General features: G+C 38.4%; 1 protein-coding gene across 44 annotated transcripts in view; it reads right to left on the bottom strand.

Annotated features, from left to right (window-relative positions):
• The window catches only part of RBFOX1 (RNA binding fox-1 homolog 1), a 1,150,020-nt gene that overhangs the window by 236,823 nt on the left and 891,790 nt on the right, over positions 1 to 21,407 (bottom strand). For 5 of the 44 annotated variants that reach the window (XM_064672772.1, XM_064672763.1, XM_064672760.1 and 2 more), the window contains exon 2: positions 3,838 to 4,059. The exons of 37 other annotated variants lie outside the window; for them this stretch is intronic. In XM_064672772.1, coding sequence (XP_064528842.1) covers positions 3,838 to 3,924 — 87 coding nt within the window. In that variant the 5' untranslated portion in view covers positions 3,925 to 4,059. Of the gene's footprint in view, positions 1 to 3,837; positions 4,060 to 7,359; positions 7,424 to 21,407 lie in introns of those variants that run through there. 2 more of the 44 variants (XM_064672747.1, XM_064672745.1) reach the window with 2 other exon arrangements.

Here is a 21,407-nt window from a genome sequence, read left to right as displayed (position 1 = left end):
AAATTACTGACCATATTCAAATATAATCCCATCTTTATATTTAAGTAGCACATTCTGCGTTAAATAGAAGTGTCTGTCTATTTAGAACTTTCCAGTTTACCAAAAGGTCTAAGAAATTTCAGCTTTAATAATTTTTATAATAATGCCTATGAACTGCTTTTTCTCTGCTAAATGGAAATTGAACCACCCAAACCAGCCATGTAATAAATAATTTAGCATCCATTATTAGAGTGTTATATATTGCTCGTGTGCTTTTAAAATATTTTATCATAAACCTAACATTCCAAGTAACCAGAGCAATTGCAAAGATTTTATATACCTGAACCACTCAGAGCCATGAAAGATGTGGAGACCTTTAAGTTATTATTTAACAAAACACAATATTCGATGAATTGCGAGACGGTTTTTTCGATGCTGCACTTTGTAATTTTGATGATAAATAAATGGCCCTTGGTTTCAGGTTTACCCTGAGATGGTGGAGGAGCACACAGCCACTCCTCCTGGCAGCAGGGCCGTGCTCCCACACCCTGGCCAGTGCACATGGACCTTTTCCATGGACACCCCAGTGACTTCCCCGCTCATCCGGACATACGGGCTCCCCCTTGGGAATCCAATGACAGAACTGGGATGGGAACCAAGGGCAGGATAAGAAGCCTTTCACTGGATTGACACTTAATCCTGGATGACATTTTTTTTACCTCCCTTGCCAGGACAAACAGCAGGATAGTTTTGCCCCAGGGGAGGCCTCGCTGCCCACAGCACACACAGGGGCTGCACTGCAGTGCCCGTTTGGGTCCTGTGACAGCCCAGGAAGCCACCAGGACATCCTCTGTGCCAAGGCAGAAAACATGTCCCCACCCACATGAGGCATCATGCTATTTATGCATCATTTGTACTTTCATGTGATTTTTTTTTTTTACTCCTACAGTTTCACCCAGAAGAAGCAAGGAAGAGGAAAAGAACATTTTCTCATTTAAAAATGTGTTAATACATCATAGGCAATAATAGCACCACCATTCTAATAAGGTTTTTTTAGGGTATATTTACTTATCAGAAAATAAAACTAAGTTTGCAAGTTAGTTTTTGCAAGTTATAGTTGAACACCTCAGTAGCCCTGGACCTTCTCTCTCTCCAAGAACACATGCATTTCCTTTTCCACCATCTCACTCAAACATATGATCTCAGTAAGAGGAAGACAAAGCTTCTTAATAGATCACATGCAACTGGGGAAATGCATATGGCTGCTCATATAAGGTGTTTTCAGAGATGTACCCATGGTATCTGCCCTTTTTTGTTCATCCCAGGGCTCACACATGCCAGTAGTCCATAACAAGCCAGTGTGACAAAAGCAAGCATGTATATATGACAGAGTATGTCATACAGAGTCTGTATGACAGAGTTTACTGATCAGTTTAGGAGGAGAGGCTGGAACAGGCTGCATATGCACAGCACTAAGGAAAATAATATGCAGCTCCTCAAGGTGTAGAACCTCTGAAGATTAACATTCCTCCACAGAGATCTGAGCACTCTCTTGCTCAATCATGCAACACAAAACATAACAAAACCCCAAAGCAGTCCCCCAAATCTCTAAGCAATACTCTACACTGTTTTCATATGCAATCTAGGAATATAACCAATTGGAAATCATGGGGAATCCCTAATTAGAAATACACCTATTTTCCGTAGAAATCCATGCAAGTAAGTCAACTGCAATCTTATAAGCCCATAAAATGTTAAAACTGCCTCATGTTCAAAAATACTTCAAGGTTGTGTTCTCAACCTGCAACCCAGAAAAAACCCCATTTGCATAATCAGTTTATCAAGGCATATTTTTTTGAACTAAAATTGCCATTAAAGTACTGAATGTTATGTAATTACTGCTTAGAAGAGGATGATATAAATATGCCTATCAGGTGTCCTTTGCATTATTTATTTTGGATACTTAGGTTTACTCTAAGAGACAAACAATAAGCATTCTGGTGTCAAAAGCTGACCAGAGCTACTGCCAATGTATCTCTGTACATTCCCTTGTAATTCCCTCACTAAGACAATAAGTCAAACATGTGCTTTCTTTCTAAAATGCAATTTTCAGGTTTGACATTAGAGAGAGAGAAGACAAGAGACTTGAGAAGTATCCACATGATGAACACTTTCCAACTGTACCTGTAAATATACCCATTTTTTTTGTTGTTCAACCATTCCTATTGCTTGACTATTTTAGATCTACGCTAAAGGAGTAGAATAGGCCTGGATATATCTTTCTAAGGAAAGAAAGAAAAGGAAAAAGATTGAAATAAGGCATCCCCAATTTTCAAAGGGCCCTTTCTTCTAATCTATCTGCTTGGATAATGCGTCCAGAGTGGCATTTTGTAATGACAGCAACTTTCCAACAAATCAATAGTTATTTAATTCCCAACAAGCTCTCGAGTCCATTAAACCTGATTACATTCACCCATTTCAGTTGGGTGCAGTTATTTTTCCTACACCGGCACTTAATCTATAACAGGAACTTATGAGAACTTTCAAAAGCAATTTCAACATCAATCAGCATAGAGTGAAAGGCACGATTTGCTTGTAATTATTTATTGGACAGGATGGCACAGGGGCTGACTGAGCTCCAGCGTCCGACCTTCACCCCCAAATTCTAATGGATATCAAGGCCTGCTTGATGTGTTCAGACGTGCTCCCATGTCTCACTGCACAAAAAATAGCACCAGCTTGCACACCTCAGAAGGCACAGTTTTTCAATAGCTGATAATGGCCACTGTGCAATGCTATATTTCTATTTTAGACCTATGTGTCTGATATCAAGCCTGAAGTGAAGATCATAACTCACAGTCTTTGATTACTGAAGGGACCTGTATGGAAAAGCACCTGTTTCATGCTGCGATTGCCCCTCTCTGCCAGCAAAATGTTGGAGTAGAGGAGCATAATGAAAATTTCCCTCTTCCTCACAGTTCATTTGACTCATCACTAGCACAGCACAGAGAAGCCCTCATGTCTTGACCCTGTTAATGCATAATATCTACCTACGGTCACAAGGTACCTTTCCTTTCATTTTGTCAATGCTTGGAAATGTTATCTGAATTCTTTCTTGATGTCTTCCAATACTGTAAACAACAGGATACTTTTTGCTTAATTAGCATCTACACAATCTATTAAAAATCCTAAGTCTAACAGCAGAAACTTCAGTAGCACCACCTTTTGATAAAAATAAAATCAAATCAAAAGCAGACAACACAACAACAACAATCTAGTAATTGCCAGTTAACTTCTAAAACACAGAAGTCTCGCCCTGCAGCAAGATCTTACACTTTGAGGGTTCAAAAGAACTAATGGGATGTGTATAAATATTCTGTGCAGGTGATATTTTTCTACACACACAAAAACACAAACCCTGTGTGATGCATAACATATGAATTAATGCACATTTAACACTATTCCTATTTGCTGTGCTAAAACACTTAACCTAAACACATCATGGTAAGTTACTTTGTCTTATGACCTGCCGTGGGAATGCTGACTCCCTCAGAAACCTGGAATGGATAGCAAATCCTCTGCCCTGTGGTCAACCTCGTGAAGCAAAGGCATGAATGTTAAACAGCAGACAAATCAATACAAGCAAATATAGCTCAACTACACCATTTATTCAGCCATGAGAGATGTCAATACACAGATTAGGGTGATCCATCTTTTTGATTTCCTACTGTCTTCCCACTGACTACATGAGAGCTTTTGCCTGTATTAAAAGTGTTTGCTTTCTCAACCATAAAAATTCCAATTATTGCTCTAAGTGCACTAGAGTTAAGTTGCTTGTTGGAAGCGGCCTTGCATTACCTGAACAAGTCCAGCGAAGTATGGTGCTGCCGGCAGAATCATGGGCACTCCATAGGGATGTAGCAAAACTCCTTGAGACGACAACATGGTTTAAGTGATAGTATTACTCCCAACTAAAGCTAAACACATCAATTGAAAGTTAGGGGAAAATCTATATACCAACTTCTTCCAAACTCAGAGCTAGAACCAAATAACTTCTGTCAGGGGCAAAGCCCACATCAGCTGTAAAAAAAAGAAAAAAATTGACGTCAGCAACTCTTAAATGTTAAAATTTTCTTCAGAGACAACAGATAGAGACAACAGCTGCAAACCTAACTCTACCAAAAAAGGAAGGTGCTATTTTGGGACCAGCTTAAGTAACATGACTAAGCCTACTACTCTTTATCAGTTCAGATTTTCAAGTACTACACATATAGAGATCAAATTCTGTACACAGGTCTACTAATTAGAATTAATTTTCCTATCAGTTCTGGCATATACATGACAACAGTTACTATTAGAAGCCATTTAAAAAATAATCAGGTTTATCATGATTGCATAAGTAAACATTTCCCTGTATTTATAAGCTGTTAAACAATATTCATTTGAGTGTTTAAACTTAAGTCTGTCACACTGGGTACATACCCTGTTTTGATTAATTGTATTTTCCTTGTTTGTTTTGAATATTTGAGCTAACTAATACAAGCTAACTACTTCTACAAATGTAAATTATATTGTAATGGCTTTTCTAACCTTTCACATCTATGTTGTTACACTGATATAACTATTTTAAAAAGACCAAATTTGCCCATTAGAGTATTTCTAATCTGTCCTCCAATTCAACTTACACTAAGAATGTAAGAGACAAAAAGAGCGAAATTTAGGCTGTTTTCCTCCCTAAAGAAAACAGGTTTGATTTTAAACACACTACTTGCAAGACATTCTCTTCCACAGCTAATTTTTACTTTAGACAAAACAAACTCAGTCATCAACACCTGTTTCACATGGAATGCATCTTCGATTGCAGATATGGCTAATGACAAGAATTACAGTTGAGCAAGACTAGTTTTTTATTTCAACAAGGAATTACTCAGGTACTTACAACTCATGTTACACGAAAAAAAAAATACATAAAAAAAATATTCTCCTACAGTCTTCGAATAACCAGGGTGCTTCACACCACTAATTTCAGCTCCTTGATTTTGTTGCATAATTACTTTCCCAGATAACTAATTGCAGACAAGATTTGATGTGATACTCAATTATTTAATGTCACATTTTGACCATCGTGAAAGGTTCCCAGTAATTGATTCTCATGTATCACGGCAGCCACGGTGCAGGAGTCACAAATCTACCTCAGCAGCTGCAGGCTGGCCCTTGCTTCTCTCAGCCTTCGACCATTTCTAACTTTAGCTGTTGAATTGTGACCCTCTGGGATGCTCTCTGGAGGCACTGCCAGTGAGGACAGTGATTGTCACATGATGGAGGGATGTTTACCCAACTCCATCTCCTGTTACAGAATCGCTTCACTTTTCTGCTGGGGATAATGCTGTTCACACTGGTTATCTCACTGGGCTCAGGTGTAAATCTGATTTCTTGCTTTTTTCTTATTGAGAGCCTTGCAGTTTAATTATTAAGAATGCAGTAGGATTTTTTTCAAAAGGTTTTCATCAATTCCAATACAAAACCAGTCGTCAACTTTCACACAGAAATATATAAACAAAAGGCATATATTAGAAAGTGAGCTGCAGTGACAACCCACCCAAAAGTATTTAATTTCTTAAAAAAAATCCACAACTTCATTTTAACTACAGCCTAATTGTTTCATCTAGCAGACTGAGCTGCATTTGAAGAGAAAGATTTCTTTCACCCAGGAATGGAGATTATAAAATGGATACTGCAAGCTTTACTCAAATGACTTCAGTGGGACAACTGACATAAATAAGACTGTTAAATTGCTCTGTAAAATCCCCAACAGGTTTTTTGTTTCAGCAGGTATGTATTTGATAAGATGTTAGAAAACCTAAAGGAGAAGACTTGTACAGGGAAGCACAAGCTTAAGGGAAGCTTTTCTGTGATCTGTTTTGGGGCAGATTTTTTTTTTTTTTTTCACATTTTCTTTAATTATTCTGGCACAAGGCAACATGCTGATGAAATTTCCTGATGACACAAACTTGGAAGGTACTGTCAAGACTGAAAAGGATAAGAATATTACATAGAAAGAACTGCTGAACCTTATGGGCTGCATTAATAGAAATGGGATGAAATTCAATAATACAGAACACAAGATCATGATTCTGCTAATAACAGAAACTGCAGATCTAAACTCAGGAGGAAGAAAAGCAGGATCTCATTGCATCTGTTTAAAGAATTTGAGCTGCTAGTGTGATGCAAATTAGAAGTATTTCTTAATTAATTTTATGTCTCAATTAATTTCCTGATTTCTTAGAGGTTCTCCCACTAGCATACAGTTTCCTTCATTCACATTTAAAAAAAAAAAAAAAAAGGCAAATTCAAATAAAATGGCTGTAGAGAAATTCCTTTTTGTATACAGGGGAATGGAACAACTATGCTGCAACGGGAACCTAAGGTGGATTTGTTTATCCCAGCAAAACAATCTGTGAACAGGGAAGAAAACAGTAGGAGGAAGAGACTGTTTAAGCTAAGGACAATCCTGACACTCTAAAAATCAAGAAAAACCTTGTTATGAATAAATTTAGGCTGAAAATATTTTTTTTTCAAGGGTTTGGTTTTGGGTTTTTTAAGTATTTTGGTCTTGGCTAATGAGAGTCTAGAAAAAACACAGTAACAAAAAAAGGTGGTTTATAACAGGCAACTATATGATGCCAATAGTAGTCTGAACTCAGCAACTCCCAGGAGGACCCTTCCAGTCCTTTGCAAGCAGCATAACCATTCGAGAACAATGAAACTATCAAATGTCTAAAAAGCATTTATAATTTCTACATTGCAGATTGTAACATAGAAAAATAAACTTCAAAAATAAACAGCAGTTACCTGTTTTAAGGTAAGGCCGCTTTGCTTGCCTCACTATAACAACTTCTAAAAGTCTGGCAGCATGGCACTCCAAAGCCAAGCTCTGACTCTTTGGGGGGCTCTCTGAGGATGTCCCATGTGTGCAGCAGCTACCTAAGTTCTCACAGACCTCTGTGAACCAGACACACAGAGGTACAAACATAGCTTTACCCACGTCCCTGCCCCGTGCCAAGCTCTGAACTCACGTCAGTGCAACTGCAGCAGCTTCACCACTTTGTACCAACACGTTTGTGTTCTGCCTCCCAGTCACACAAAAAAGGAAATTTGGCTTATTTTACAGTTCACCACTAATGGTCACTCCAGTTTGGCAAGAATATGTTGAACACGTGAAATCTGAGCGTAAAGAGCGCCAAGAACTCAGAGAGTGAATATATGAAATTTGAACACAAAGAGTGCTGAGAACTCAGAGAACGAGCCAGAATAGTGTTAGAATAAATAAATAAGCTGATAGGTCTGTTTATTTTCCCATGGTAAAGGTTAAGCACAGACCTAAACATTTTTGGTAGGACAAAGCCAGAATGGTCAGGACCGTGCACATCCATCACCTGCCTGAAGCCACGGGGGGGTGACAGCACTTACTTCCTGCCCACTCCAGGATTCCTACTCCCTGCAAAAAAATTAAGTATATGTGTGGGTGGAAAAGGGGAGATCATCTATTTTAAACAACTATACAGCTTTCACTTTCATGACATTCTAGAAAATTATAATGCTGGTAGGAAAAAAAAAATAAATTACATGATAAGCCATTTTCAGTGTGCTAATGGAGGCCACGTTGTCTTCAGCCCTTGGTTTTCAATTTTGGGTTTTCCAGCCCAAAACCTGTTTTGTTTCTTTTTAATTAAAAATTTTCATGTATTTTCTGCAATTGAAAATTGATTTCAAAAATGAGAGAGGAGGAAAGAACGAGAAAAATAGATGAACACTAGTTTCCACAAATAAAATGTGCAATCTTATTTGTTTCATTTCTGCAGAATTTTGCTAAAAGGCAGGTATTATTTATGAAAAGCTGGTTTTAAAGGTGGAGAGCGTAGGTTAAGCAAGTTAGGGTAGCAGTAGCAGGTCACAAAATACATAAGTATTTCAGGTCCAGCAGTCTAATACAACAATCTTCTGTTTTAGCACAGAACTCAAGCTACTGACAGTGGGGCTCTAATAGTAATTTTATTGAAGACTTGCTTAGAAGTCATTTAAAATGGGAAGGAAATGGAGACTGCTGTACAGTAGGGATGCACAGAGACAGAAACAAAGGCAGAAGTATGCCTGAAAACTGAGCTACACATTCGGGCAGAACAAGAAAAATGAAAATGATGCAAAAAAGGCCAAGGTTTTAATCCCACCTGCATAGAACATGTAAATGGCACATTAGACAATGACCAAAATACTTCCCCAAGCAAAAGCAGATGCTTAGGTTTTGCTGTGGTTCAAGGGAAGGAAAAAAAAATGACTTTAGCAACTTCCCTGGGGCCACAATGCCTGGAAGAGGCAGATCCCTGCAATGCAGTCATCAGCCAATCAATGATGTATGCTCTAATCAGATTCTGACAGAAGTAATCTATTTAGACCATCTTTCTGCCAAATAATTAATTCTTCTTAATGCCTGTATCTAGTTCAAAATACCACAACAGTTCTTGCAAATGCTCAACGACACCAATGAACTTCAAATAATTTCTACTTCCTTCCAACACTGGCGTAACTTTCCCATCTCTCAGATCATAAATAATTCAGGTACCACTTTGGCACCCTCTCCATGCTATGTCATATTTGTTTCTTTTAAGTTCTTCTTCAAGTCTCTTATTTCTGGCCACCTTTCCTATTCTCCATTTTCTCTTTAAGGTTTCTCAGTGGTTTTCTGGTAAAGGAAAACCCAAAACTGAAAGGACAGATTAGTTTCCAAGTCTCCTGATAATTTCCCTCATCCACAGCAACTTTAGATTGCTGTCTCTAAGAAAGTATTAGCAGACACCAGCAGCACACATGCTTTGAAAGAGAAGGTGAGTTGCTATTGATCAGCAGTGCCTGAGCTAAGCAGACCCAGGCATTAAATGAAATACTGCTGGACAGAAAAACTTGGTCTGCACATTTTCCCCCACCCTCCCCAGCACAACTGGTGACACTTACAACTACCACACTTGTCTTCCAAAGATTATTTCCACCTTTCTGCAAAAGCCATTTAGGACCAAAGGCTCTTCAAGTGCTCCAGAAGCACTATCCAGACTTGACCCTTGTCCTCAGCTGCTCACCCTGTTCCACCCTCCTAAGCAAAGGTTGAAGTACATGTAGGAGCTTTTCCAGCCAGGTATGAATTCCCCAGCCAGCTCCTATCACACATCACAGCAGAACCGAAATACAGCATGTTTTAGTGACTTTTAAAGTAGAAAATATCACCTATACAAATAAGAGATATCTACTGATCTCATACTGATACGAGTGTGGTGGATGAAGTCAGACTTGCTGGAGTTTACCAAGCATCTCTGTTTATACTGCTGAACAGAATATTGATATAAGGATATAGATAAAAGATAGAGATATATAAGGATATAGAAACTGTTTACAACTTAGAGAAATCATCACTTTCAAGTATGTGGAACACTTGTGGGATACAGTACATTAGGAATTAATACATTTTTCTTCAGAACTTAAAGTTTCTATTTAAAAATTACATTAGCATTTAACAATTACATTAGCTCTTGGGAGCACACTGAAAGAATCAGCCAGGTTCATCTTGCCCTGCTGCTAGTTTTTAATCAGAAACCAACAACATTTCAGTTCCACTGAAGTTCAACTATTCCCTTTTTCTTCTAAATATAAAATGATGGCAATTTTTGAGATTTCAAAGACACATAAAGGTAAATAGTTACAGTCTTGCTGACTATGAGAACTTCAGAGAGAATCACTTCACACAAAAACTTCAGAAACATATTCTGGAAACTATTCATAGCTCTAGAAAAATCAAGGCTTTCACCTTGTAGGCCAATTGGTCTTATAACATTTGAAGTGCAACACTGCAGCAAACGTTGGTGTCTGAGTACACAGCCAATCCTTTTTCACTTCTTTGAGTAACTTGAAACTTTCTTTTTTGTTGTCAGTACTGTGCACTGCTCTAGTATCTCACTGGTTAAAGAATGGCATGTTTACTTTGCATTTCTTTTGGAATGCTTAGACAAAGATCGCTTCTCATTTTGCTCCTTGCATTGCCCCAAAACACAGCTTTTTGCTACCTCAGCAACTATACAGTACTTGTCATCACCTCCCATGGGCTCACTTCAGCCTGTTCCTACCCCAGCTCCTATTGCCAACAACTGAACAATTAATACTTTTCATTTTGCCTTGAATGTTACACTCCTACCCCTCCTAACCAAACACGAAATGGCATTGATGCTTTCCCCTGAAATTGCCTGATATCAGATAAAACTTCTTATAAACACCTATAAATGTTTCTCTTTCAGCCCATTAAACCTCCACTTGGCCAGAACCCAGCACAGAAACGTTGACTGAGGGATGGACTGACTGTCCAGTGGTAAATTCCTTTAGAAGAGAACTGTGGCTGCTGCAGGAGATCACCATCTCTGACAGCAATACAAAAGAACACACACATTTCAAAGGTACACACCTACTTAGCTTCACTTTTCCAGGAACTCCTGAAGGCAAGCCTTGCCCGCCTCTACATCCTTGGAAACCTTCAGTTCTTTCAGACTAGATTGCTGGAGATATGTATTTGTCTCCTGACAGCAGAGAGAGTGATTTACCCTTCAGTGAGTCACAAAACACATTCACTTACAGAGGAGATAAATGTGTGCTAGAGAGAGGAAGCAGGTTAAAGCTGGAGTCAAGGGATGCTCTCTGGCTGGACTTCCCTTTGGCTACTACAGAAATGTAGGGGCCTGTCACCATCCCTACATATCATGGCACAAAAGCAGACAACAGTCCGTGAACAACTACTCTCCAAGAAACCAAACAAGTAGCTATAGGTGCCTTTTGACTCAGCTGCACTATCACACCAATTAGCAAGATTCTAAATCACAACCAGATTTTTACGCCAGAATTTGTGTCAAAATTCAAGCAGGATCAATCTGGAAACTTCAGTTATTTAATGTGCTGGGCACTGCACTAGGAAGGAAGATGACATCAGACTGCAAGGGGTCACACAGAAAATAAGTCTCCTAAAGCTACAAAAACTGGGGCAACACACATGGTGATGCAAGTCACTTTTATGGCAGCTCCATGGGCCTGTACAATTCCATTTGTGAAGGAAGTTTCTCTGTTTGCTACCTGTTGTCCTGGATCACTCAGAAAAGTTAGCTGTAAAATCAGAGGAAAAATCTCTTGCTTTAAGCACCAAGGGTTGATTTGGACATGCAGACATTAGTACTTATTCACAACAAACACTGCAGATGTGTTACCAAGTTCTTCACTTTGTTTTCTGTGTCTCAGGGCACTGCATTGTTTTCCCTCTCTTATAGAGTTTCATCCTGGCTTTTGTTCCATAATTCCTATCAGCTGGACAGGGTACCACATCAGTTGTATTTTCCCTGTTCCCCTCTTCGAGAACAAACTCTCCCCCATCTCCAGGTTACTTCAGATGTCTTTCAATGCTCTACTCTTGAGATTATCTGCATTTTCTAAAACAGTTGAGATTAGCCTCCAATCTATAAGCAGTTAAGCAGCTTAGAAAATTTTGTATGAAACATAGAACACTTTCAAATCTCATGCTTGTTTGATATCACACAGTTACACAGACAAACTACTGAAAACTATGTACATATTCCAGTTTCACAAATTATAAATATCACATACATCTTTATTTAATAAAGTGTCAGGCTATATATTTTTATTTCACAAAATACATATTAGAATCATACTTTCATATATCTTTCTTAATCTTTCATTTTTCCTTCTTTTTTGCATGCAAAAGATGACCAAGAAATATGTTTTTTTTTAGGCACGTATTTTGCCAAGAGGTAAGAGCAGGCTGTAATCTTCCCCTTAGGGTACTTTCAATTGCAAATAAAGACCTGCAGCAACAAACATACTCTTCCTTGCAAATCAGGAACAGGCTGACTGTAATCAATACCCACTCTTAATGAATCCTAGTGATACATCCAAGCAATGCCATCAGAGATCACCGTCTATTCCACACAGGATTCTTGCCAATACTTGAGCACTCAAGCAGTCTCAGTGTGAGTTCATGGCCATGTTCTTATGGAACCAACATGCAGAAAAGAGGATCTCAGGAGTACAACACTATATTGTAGAAGAGATAAACCACCTGCCCATCACTGCCGTGTATCAGGCTTTAGTTGTGTGGAGATGACAGAGATGACAGATAATTACATATTTTTACTGCCAAATCTGGTCAAACCGACCTCTCTTTATTGCCATGGTCAGGCTACTCTAACTATGGTATCACAGGAAGCTATGACTTCTTCTTGACCCCAATTAGCACATTCATTATTCATCAAAGTACAGTTTTCATTTGCTTCCCTTGGGAACAGCAGAGTATCACTGTGAGGATCTTTCAATACAACTTCACCCCCTTAATACACTCAGGATTTGCTGACAAGTAACAGCTACTTATTCCCCCGAGTGAAGTTCATATTAATAGGACTGCACAGTGAATCATGAGATGGTACTAAACCCTGCCTCCTGCCTGTATAAATACATCATTCAAGCACCCTACCATGCCAAGTGCAAGGGCTTGATTGCAGCAACCAGCATAGGGTGCCTTGGAGAAACAGCCCATTCAAACCTCAAAATAATAAAGACCCTACAGGTCTTTAAAGGGATCAGAGGGAATTTCTGTTCACAAGTGACAAGTTTCATATTTTCCAGAGATAAAATATCAAGACTTGAAGGCCTTAGATGTAATGCAAGCCATAATTCAGATCTATTCAAGACACCGGCAATACTCTAAGTACTGAAGTTTAGCCAAGAGCTACAAGCAAGGAGCATCTAAGGCAGGCAGGATTTGGCTGAAAGCATTAGAAAGCTCAGTTGATACAAAATGTGCCTCCAAATCTGAATACCACGAAGTTAATAAAGCTTTTTTAAACTTCATTGCTACTTTATGTCTGAAGTCAATTCAGTCTCATTGATATTTCCTAATGCAACTGTTTGAAGACACACTTAATCCCATGTTCAGCAATTCAACCACCACACCTAAACCCGGTCTTACAGGCAGCTGCTGTGCATGGCCTATCCAGGCAAAGCTCACACAGCACAGGAGCCTTTTCCTGACATGGACCACATCTTTTCTGCCCACACTCTGAGCATCTGTGACTGAAGAGGAGTCAATCACAGTGGAATTGCTCTGGTTCTCTCTGTGGGCACCTTTGTAAAGAGCCACTACACAGAAGAACCAAGGTAAAAGAACAAAATTCCCTGGGTGAAGCTTTAAGAAAACGTCCTCATAACATAGTAAATAGATCTCATTTAAAGAATCACATCATGTGTTTTCTTTCCTCCCGTCTCCCAAGACCTGTTAAAAAATATTCTATTTATTCATTACACTTTCCAGTTCTAAATATTCTTCAGCAACACAGTGGATACTGAATTCATGTGAATAGTTGATTTCTAGTGTTATCTCTCACAACTTCCTCAGGACAATGTAAATCTACATGGATCATGCTACTGGTCAGAATAACAGAAGAGGGTAGAATAAGCACATAAGATCAGAAAACCACAACACTGTTATATCAGTGCCAGATGGTAAGAGCCCTTCCTGTCACCCACTTACCAACTTTTTTACTTCTGGTTGATTCCATTTGATATTCGAAGGGAATAATGAAAGGATTTTTAATCTCACCTTCATTTAGGTTTTAATCAACTTTTGTCAGTGCCCTTGGAGCACCAGCCAAGAACTGGTGCAAATTTGTGCAGAGAAGGACAAGAGAAGAGGATTATTTCTAATTTTATTGAAATCAGTACTTTAGCGTATGTTAAAGGTATTAGTTGGATATTACTAAGATTTTTATTGCTGCAAGAAATAAGACAAAGTGAAAGTTATCTCCATCTAAGACCTCAGATGTTGTCAATCCTGCAAGGCAACATAAGGGGATCAGACACCAGAAACTGAACTCAAACTCTTTGACTGAGAGCACTGTACCTTGTCTCAATTTTTTTTTTTCAGCAGTTATTTGTCCCTAACCAGAAGAAATGAAACATCTGATACTGCTTAGTAAAGAAGTAAAACACTAAAACACATGTTACTGAACACCAGCAATAAATAAAAACAAGAAATGTAATATCCCCTACCAGTTTCGAGTTACTCAACAAACATGAACTGCACTGGAAGTTCATAAGACAGACATAAGTTTTGCACATCTGGATTATAAATGTTATTATTGGAACATCTCTCTGGTATTGACAGAAAAGCACTACACAGCTGCTTCCACAGAACTGTCAGACTTCAGGATAACTAATGAGGCAACTGGGACTAGTGAATTCTTGTAGAAATTATTTTCAAAGGTTTTATAATTATCTCAATTTTTTTTTTCCTATTGATAGGTAGGTTCCTTCACAGCCTCCTTTCTTGAATGCTTTTGTGATCTAGTACTACAGGCTAACAACTTTTGTTGTTAGCTCCTGATCTGTTTGCCCATTCATGGTAAAAGAGCTAAATTTCCTGATATCTTATCCTCAACTCTTCAGCCCTAATTAGCCCTTTAAGGTCATATGAAGAAAACACTGCAATATTTTGTTCTCCATAGCCCTGATTCTTTGTGAAGCTGTGAGAATAACCAGTGCCCATCACTATCACAGGTCAGATGCTGACTCCTCTAACTCAGCATCCTTCTGAAATCTGAAACTTGTTTTCCCTTAGAGTTTTCAAAAAGCAGTTTCAAAGTTCATTTTCTTCAGGAAACAGGCACACACTACCTGTACAATTTTAATGCAAGTAAACATTTAAAACTATTCTTAAGCACAGAAAGAAAATGATGATAGAAAATGCACATACACTGTACAAAACATTAATTGCATAACAAAGCCAAGGATAACAACTTTAGTCAATAAACTGATCTACCCCAGTAGAAATTCTAATCCTGACTTTCTCATCCACTAAAATCCATCCCTGAATCTGATGCCAGAAAAAATCCCGGGAATGCTCCATTCCCAGGCACGCATTTGAAGACGCCTGCTTGGTTCATTTGGTCATATACAAACTCATATGTTTGTTTATAACCAGTTCCTGAGAGACCCAACCTACCAAACAACTTAGTAATAGACATTACAGGAAAGAAAAATAAAATCATTGTTCTTTGTCCCTTTCCACTGGAAACACCTTGGAAACAAAGTTCTCTCTGAGCACCATTACCCTGTCAATCCTTCGTTTCTTAGGAAACTGTAGTTAGAAATTCCTGGTTTAGTTTCCATTTGTCACGTTTGTGGAAAGTCAAAACTTCAAGTGTAATTCTTCAAATCAATTGAGGAGCATTTACTGACACTGGAAGGAACAGATCTGAAATCCCTGTTCTGTGCTCACATCTTTTGCTGCTGATGCACATGGGTAGGGGAGAGGGAGATTACAAAGTATTTCTAGCAAGCCCTTGCACAAAAAAAAAGTGAAGAAATCTCATTCTGTGCTAAAAAATTACTACCATTTTGCAAAATTACATTTCAACAAGCTCCTGAAACACCAGTCCTACCTGTTAACAATGCATACTTTTCCAAGTAACTATGCTTATTATATAGTTTTTTCCTTTGAATAAAGTTCTTTATGTACAAGGGGTAGTTTAGTTCACAGAATCAGAGAATGATTTGACTTGGAAGGGACCTTAAAGATCATCTTGTTCCAACCCCCTGCTGTGGGCAGGGACACCTTCCACCAAAACAGGTTGCTCAGAGCTCCATCCAAGGCCACTTGGACAGGGATGGGGAAGCCACAGCTTCTCTGGGCAGCCTGTGCCAGGGTCTCAAAACCCTCACAGTAAAATACTTATTTCTAAAATCTAATCTAAACCTACCCTCTGTCAGTTTAAAACCATTCCCCCTCGTCCTGTCACTCCATGCCCTCGTAAATATTCTCTCTCCATCTTTGCTGTTGACCCCTTCAGGTACTGCAAGGCCACAATTAGGTCACCTCAGAGCCTTCTCTTCTCCAGGCTGAGCAATCCCCATTCTCTCAGCCTTTCCTCACAGGAGAGATGCTTCATCCCTCTGATCATCCTGGTGCCTCCTCTCCAACAGCTCCATGTTCTGCCTTTGCAGGGCCCCCAGAGCTGGAGGCAGCTCTGCAGGTGGGGTCTCACCAGGGCAGAGTTCACCTTAAAAGGATTTTGAACAACTTTATTCCCAAGGAAAACCTTAGTGCATAAGGCAACCTCATTACATTACCAACATTTCAGAGGCCTCAAAAGTCCAGTGGTAAAAAACAGACCCAGCTGCAGCTCTAGAGCAGGAGGCAGCAGCAGCTTGGGAGCTGTGAAAATATTATGTTCTCAAATATTTTTAATAGGTGACTTTCTGCAATGATAAAAGCCACAGAAAGCCTAATTTTAGGACCCGTTCATCATTTGTGTCTGGAACATTTTCTTCTACATTTTATTTTGAGGCAAAAAAAAACAATCACATGCTGTGTAGTTGAAATCTTTCAGTGATTTACCTTAATGCATCCAGATAGAGTATAGTGGAGATTAGTGCTACATAAAGGAAGTTAAAACAGTTGACAGGTACATCAAAACAAAGCAAAATTAAAAACAGATAATAAACAAGCACTTTTCCCTCAAGAAATCCATTTGTACAAGAGTCAAGTTCTACTGAGTCATCTCCCTGCTCATACAGTACAACTTTGCTTGTCCAGGGAGTACTAAATCTTGAGCCTTGCCTTCCCCAGCTGATGCTCTGGTAACAGATTAACTTTCACTCAAAAATAATCCAAGTTAACTAGCAATGCTCCTGTAGTAATAGTTTATCAGTAGTTCTTTTCAGTTAAAAATGAAAATTAATACACATTTCTAATTTTTACATCAGCATTCACAACTCAGGTGTATTATTTCAACATGAAATTCATGGTAATACCAATTTAGTAGTGACAAAAATCAATTCAATCCACACAGAAAATAGAAACTCACTATTAAATTAAAACTGCCAAAGACCATCACATATTTTTTTTTTAATGGAATAGCATAAATTCAACCAAAATAAAAGATTAGTGTGCAAACACTAGACAACTAATTACATAATGTACCTCTACAAAATTACATAATGTGGGTGCAGCTTATTTCCCTGTTTGTGTTTGAAAAATAGATTGTTTAATAACCCATCAAAGCTATCTGTAAACCAAGGAAACAATAGAGCAGATGTTGACTGTTGTCTTGTGCCTCACAGACATAATTAAATACAATGAAACACTCACACACCCAAATAATAGAGGACAAACAAACACAGCAATGGTACTCTATAAACAGAAACCTCATTTACTGGGCACCTGCCTTATATTAATCTGTGATATTTAAACCAGCGAGGAAAAGGAATGGAAGGTATTTATCTGCCTCCAGACCACAAAACAAACTACAAACAAAGAATTTCTCTCAGGATTAAGGAGCTGTAACTTCTGCAGTACTGATCCCCACGTTGTTGACTTCCATAAGGCTCAGAGGGAATCACATTTTCTGTTGTGACAAAGCCAGGACAGGACAGTCCCATTTTCTGGGAGCAAAAGCTGCTTGAATCTATGATTCTGAAGGACCCAAATAGACTAAAAACACTCTGCCTGCTGTGCAATGCAAAGTCTTAAGATTCCCCTGGAAAACCGGATTCCCTTTAATTGCAAAACATTCCCTGCAATTATTTCCTGCTCCCCCTCCCAGCCCTCTTGTAAAGCAGTAATGGAAAGTAAAGATTACATTCCATAACTATCAAACCAAGTGTGTTTTGTCTAGGACAATGTCCCATAACACTATTTAATACTCATATCAAAATTTGAGACCTTTTTTAAAAACCATCCTTCCTTATCTTCACTTCTATAATCAAATGTAGATACATATTTTCTTTTGTAATATCAATATTGACCCACTATTTGAAAAGAAAATTTATACAAATTAATACAAAGTTAAGTAACGAATCCTGCAGTTGCTGTTCAGAAACAAAGTTTCCAGACAAAAAAGCAACTTCAAAAATTATCACTCACATGTCTTGCAAAAGAATATGGAAGCATATTCTTGCTAATAAAAATTACCTTGATTTTAAAATTATGATGCTCCAATAAGTTATTATTTTTTATTTTAGATAAAGAATACAAAATTGCTTTGTTTACTGCAAACATATTTTGCCTTTATATTTCATTTATTTATTTGTAAGAAACAAGAGGGAATATAATGTGATCTGCATCTCTTTATGCTAATAAAACCATGCTAGTCCCTTTCTATAGACAACACCATAAAGCATAAATCCAAATGGAAAACAAATGGAAGTATAATGCCACTGTGAAGCAAACCAATCAACCCTAAAACAGCTGAGATAGATCTCATCCAGCAGTTCATTCATTCTTTATAGAAAAGAAATGAAAATATTCCTAGGTGAATCAGATTAAAAAAAGAAAAAAACAACCACCCTCAGCAGCTCTGAAAGGTTGTAAAGCACTAAATTCCTTTGATTTATGAAGGCAGCATCCACTGCATTGAGCAAAACAACTCAGCATGCCGGGACCCTTTTCCCTGAAATTCCTTTATTAACACAACCTGGCTGTGCCAGTGAACAAAAGCAGTGGTGTGGGGTGTATAAATCATTAATACTATGCCGTGCAATGGCTGAATTTCCTGTGTGAGCTGGAAAGCCTTCCTGCACAACAGGGATTTTGGGCTTGGAATTGGCTGCTATGAAATGTACTTCATCATTCGCCGGGTTTGACGCTTCCCAATAGCTTTGTACTTTTCCTCTCCTTTTTCTCCCCCAAGCCCAGCAACTGCAATAGAAATTTATTGGATTTTATGTCTGCAAATAAAAGGAAGAAAAAAGCAGGAAAGAAGCAAGCAAGCCCATTTAGAAGCAGAATCCTTTTCCCTTCATTTAAAGACGGGTCGTGTTCAAATAAAATCTACAAATAAATTCAGCATTTTAATAATTTTTCGTTTACCAGTCTAAACTGAAAAAGAAATTGAAAAAAAAAAAAAGTCTACTGAAAGGGGGGTTCCCCTTAAAAAAAAAAAAAAAAATCAACTACCACTAAGAAGGTGACTCCTCTCCAAATGAAGTAATTTTCCATTGGAGCACTTATTTATTTATTTTTAAGAGCAGGCAGCAAGAAGGGCAACGTCTGGGCACGAGGAACTCCCGAACTTGGCTGTTTCAGTGTTTTTTATTTTAGGTATACCAAAAAGTTTTCCACAGAGCAACAGGCAATTTCACATGCACGTGCCAAGCCTGGCTTTGTGAGTGGAGCTGGAAGAGATGGTAGCAATGGGAAAGGAAAAAAAATAAAGTAAAAACTCTTGGAACAGCAGTTTCTGAATGCTCCTGTGCTTTTGCAGCAACACACACTGAAGTTGTTCAAAGCTATTTATCTTGCCTCTGAAGTACGTGCAATACAACAAATGAAGTTGAATGTTTCTCCAAACTTTGAAATGAAATAGCAAGTAATCTTTATAAAACATTCTGCACTAAAATATTCCTTTTGGGGCTAGACTTGGGAAAACTAAAGAGTATGACAGACAGAGCGATGCTGAAAAAGCAGTCTCCAGCCACATGCTACCCATCAGGGGCAATGACACCCATTATAAAGGTAACTAAGGGTACAATCAGTCTTTCAGCTGGGCCAGAGTAAGATTCCAAATATATCAAGGATCAGCACCACCAACAAACCAATGTATGGCCATCTAAGCAGTAAATATTTAAGACACTTGGAAATCATTTTTGCAAAAGTGAACAAGCTGAAGTCAGAAGAGGGAAACATTCCAGTGGGCCATTTTACACTCCTGCAGCCATCCAGCAGACTCAAGATTACAAGACTAAGCCTGCAATGCATGCAGAAGTCCCTCTGCATTACACAATAATGACATTCTGAAAGGAAATAAATGAAGCCCCTGCAGTGCTATTCTGTCAGCTTTTGAAAGTAAATAACTTTGCTTCTGACAAGACAGAGACATTTTTTTCCTCCTCCTGCCACAGAGCATTAATTGAGCCATGCAGCCATGTAACATCCCAGAGAGAGGACTAATACATGACAAGGGAAAAAGCTTATGAGAGGAGGAGACACTCGTTGAATATATGGACTGCCTGACTTCTTTTCGCCCCCAAATTTTCACACTGGCTCTGTTTCGTCAAGATCTTGCTGTCAGGGAGAACTTTTAACAGTTTTTTGCCTCCCTTTATAATGCTTACTGAAACACTTCAAAGAATTACTTTCATTTCACACTGCCTTATGAAAGATGGTGCCATTATGAAACCATAAGCTTATATTTTAAAACTTATCTTTCTTTCGTTTGTGAATTAAGTTTCAGGCCTACCACCAACATCTGTAATTAACTATTTAATGTATAGAAGACCTACTGTCCACAGTAGAGGTAATGAAGGTAGCTATAAAAGGAGAAGCTATGAGAAGCAGAACCAAAGAAGCAGTCTTCAAAACCACCTAATGACAATAAATGTTAGTGCAAGTCAGTAAGGAACTGAGGGAAGGCATATTAAAAATATATACACAAACCACATATATATATACATATGATAGTATGAAACTTGTGCACTGTTACAAAGAAAAAAGCATATTCAGGGTGTTACAGTTACAAAGAGCAACAATTTCTGGTGCATTTTGATAGAAAGGGTTAAAAGGTATCTTTAAAGATGGTCTAAGATGAAAGCACTTGCATTCTTATTCATGAGCATCTGAACATCTTAAGTATTTCAGCTCTGAAGTACCACACTCTTTCTTTCCATATCTGGAGGAAAAAGTAAAAACCGGTGACTCACTGTGAACAGAAAAAATAATTCACTCAGTTCTTACTACAGTGTCTAATTTTGATTCTGCCTGTGTTCAACACAACGAGAAAGAGCAGGATCAAAACACTGCGAGATCTCTCCACAGCTGGAGCCTGCTATAGTGCAAAAGACCAAAGGCCCAACTACAACTGCTCAGGATACTATAGACATTAGATATGCTATTTTCTCTAATTAAATTCACTGGGCAGCTGCACTGACAGAGTAGGAGGGGAAGCAAAATGTAAAAGAAGTCAATGGCGCTGCACCAGGCGACTCAGAGGTAAATGAGCAATGCTAGCAAAGAAATGACAGCAGGTTCTCAGGAGAGCTCTTGCACTACACATCACACTTTAAAACTGATAAATCAATCGCACACACACCTTTAAAAGGCAGGAAAGCTTGAAGGATTCTTAGAGGGTGTTGACTTCTCCTTTCCACTAACATTATTCTAACTCTGTAAAGCAAGGCGATAAATTCCAGTGTCACAATTTTTATCAGTTCCATTTAAGCTACCTATTAAATGCCTCAAAAATATTTTAAGCAGAATTAATATTAACATGATTATAGCATTTATTTAGCAGCTCAGAAATAAATGCATTGAAAAACAAACAGCTTCATACTCCAGATTT

The sequence above is a fragment of the Pseudopipra pipra genome, chromosome 16 (assembly GCF_036250125.1).
Source record: "Pseudopipra pipra isolate bDixPip1 chromosome 16, bDixPip1.hap1, whole genome shotgun sequence".
Classification (NCBI taxonomy): domain Eukaryota; kingdom Metazoa; phylum Chordata; class Aves; order Passeriformes; family Pipridae; genus Pseudopipra; species Pseudopipra pipra.
The sequence above is the reverse complement of the archived record's forward strand: the minus strand, read 5'-3'. Positions and strand labels throughout refer to the sequence as shown.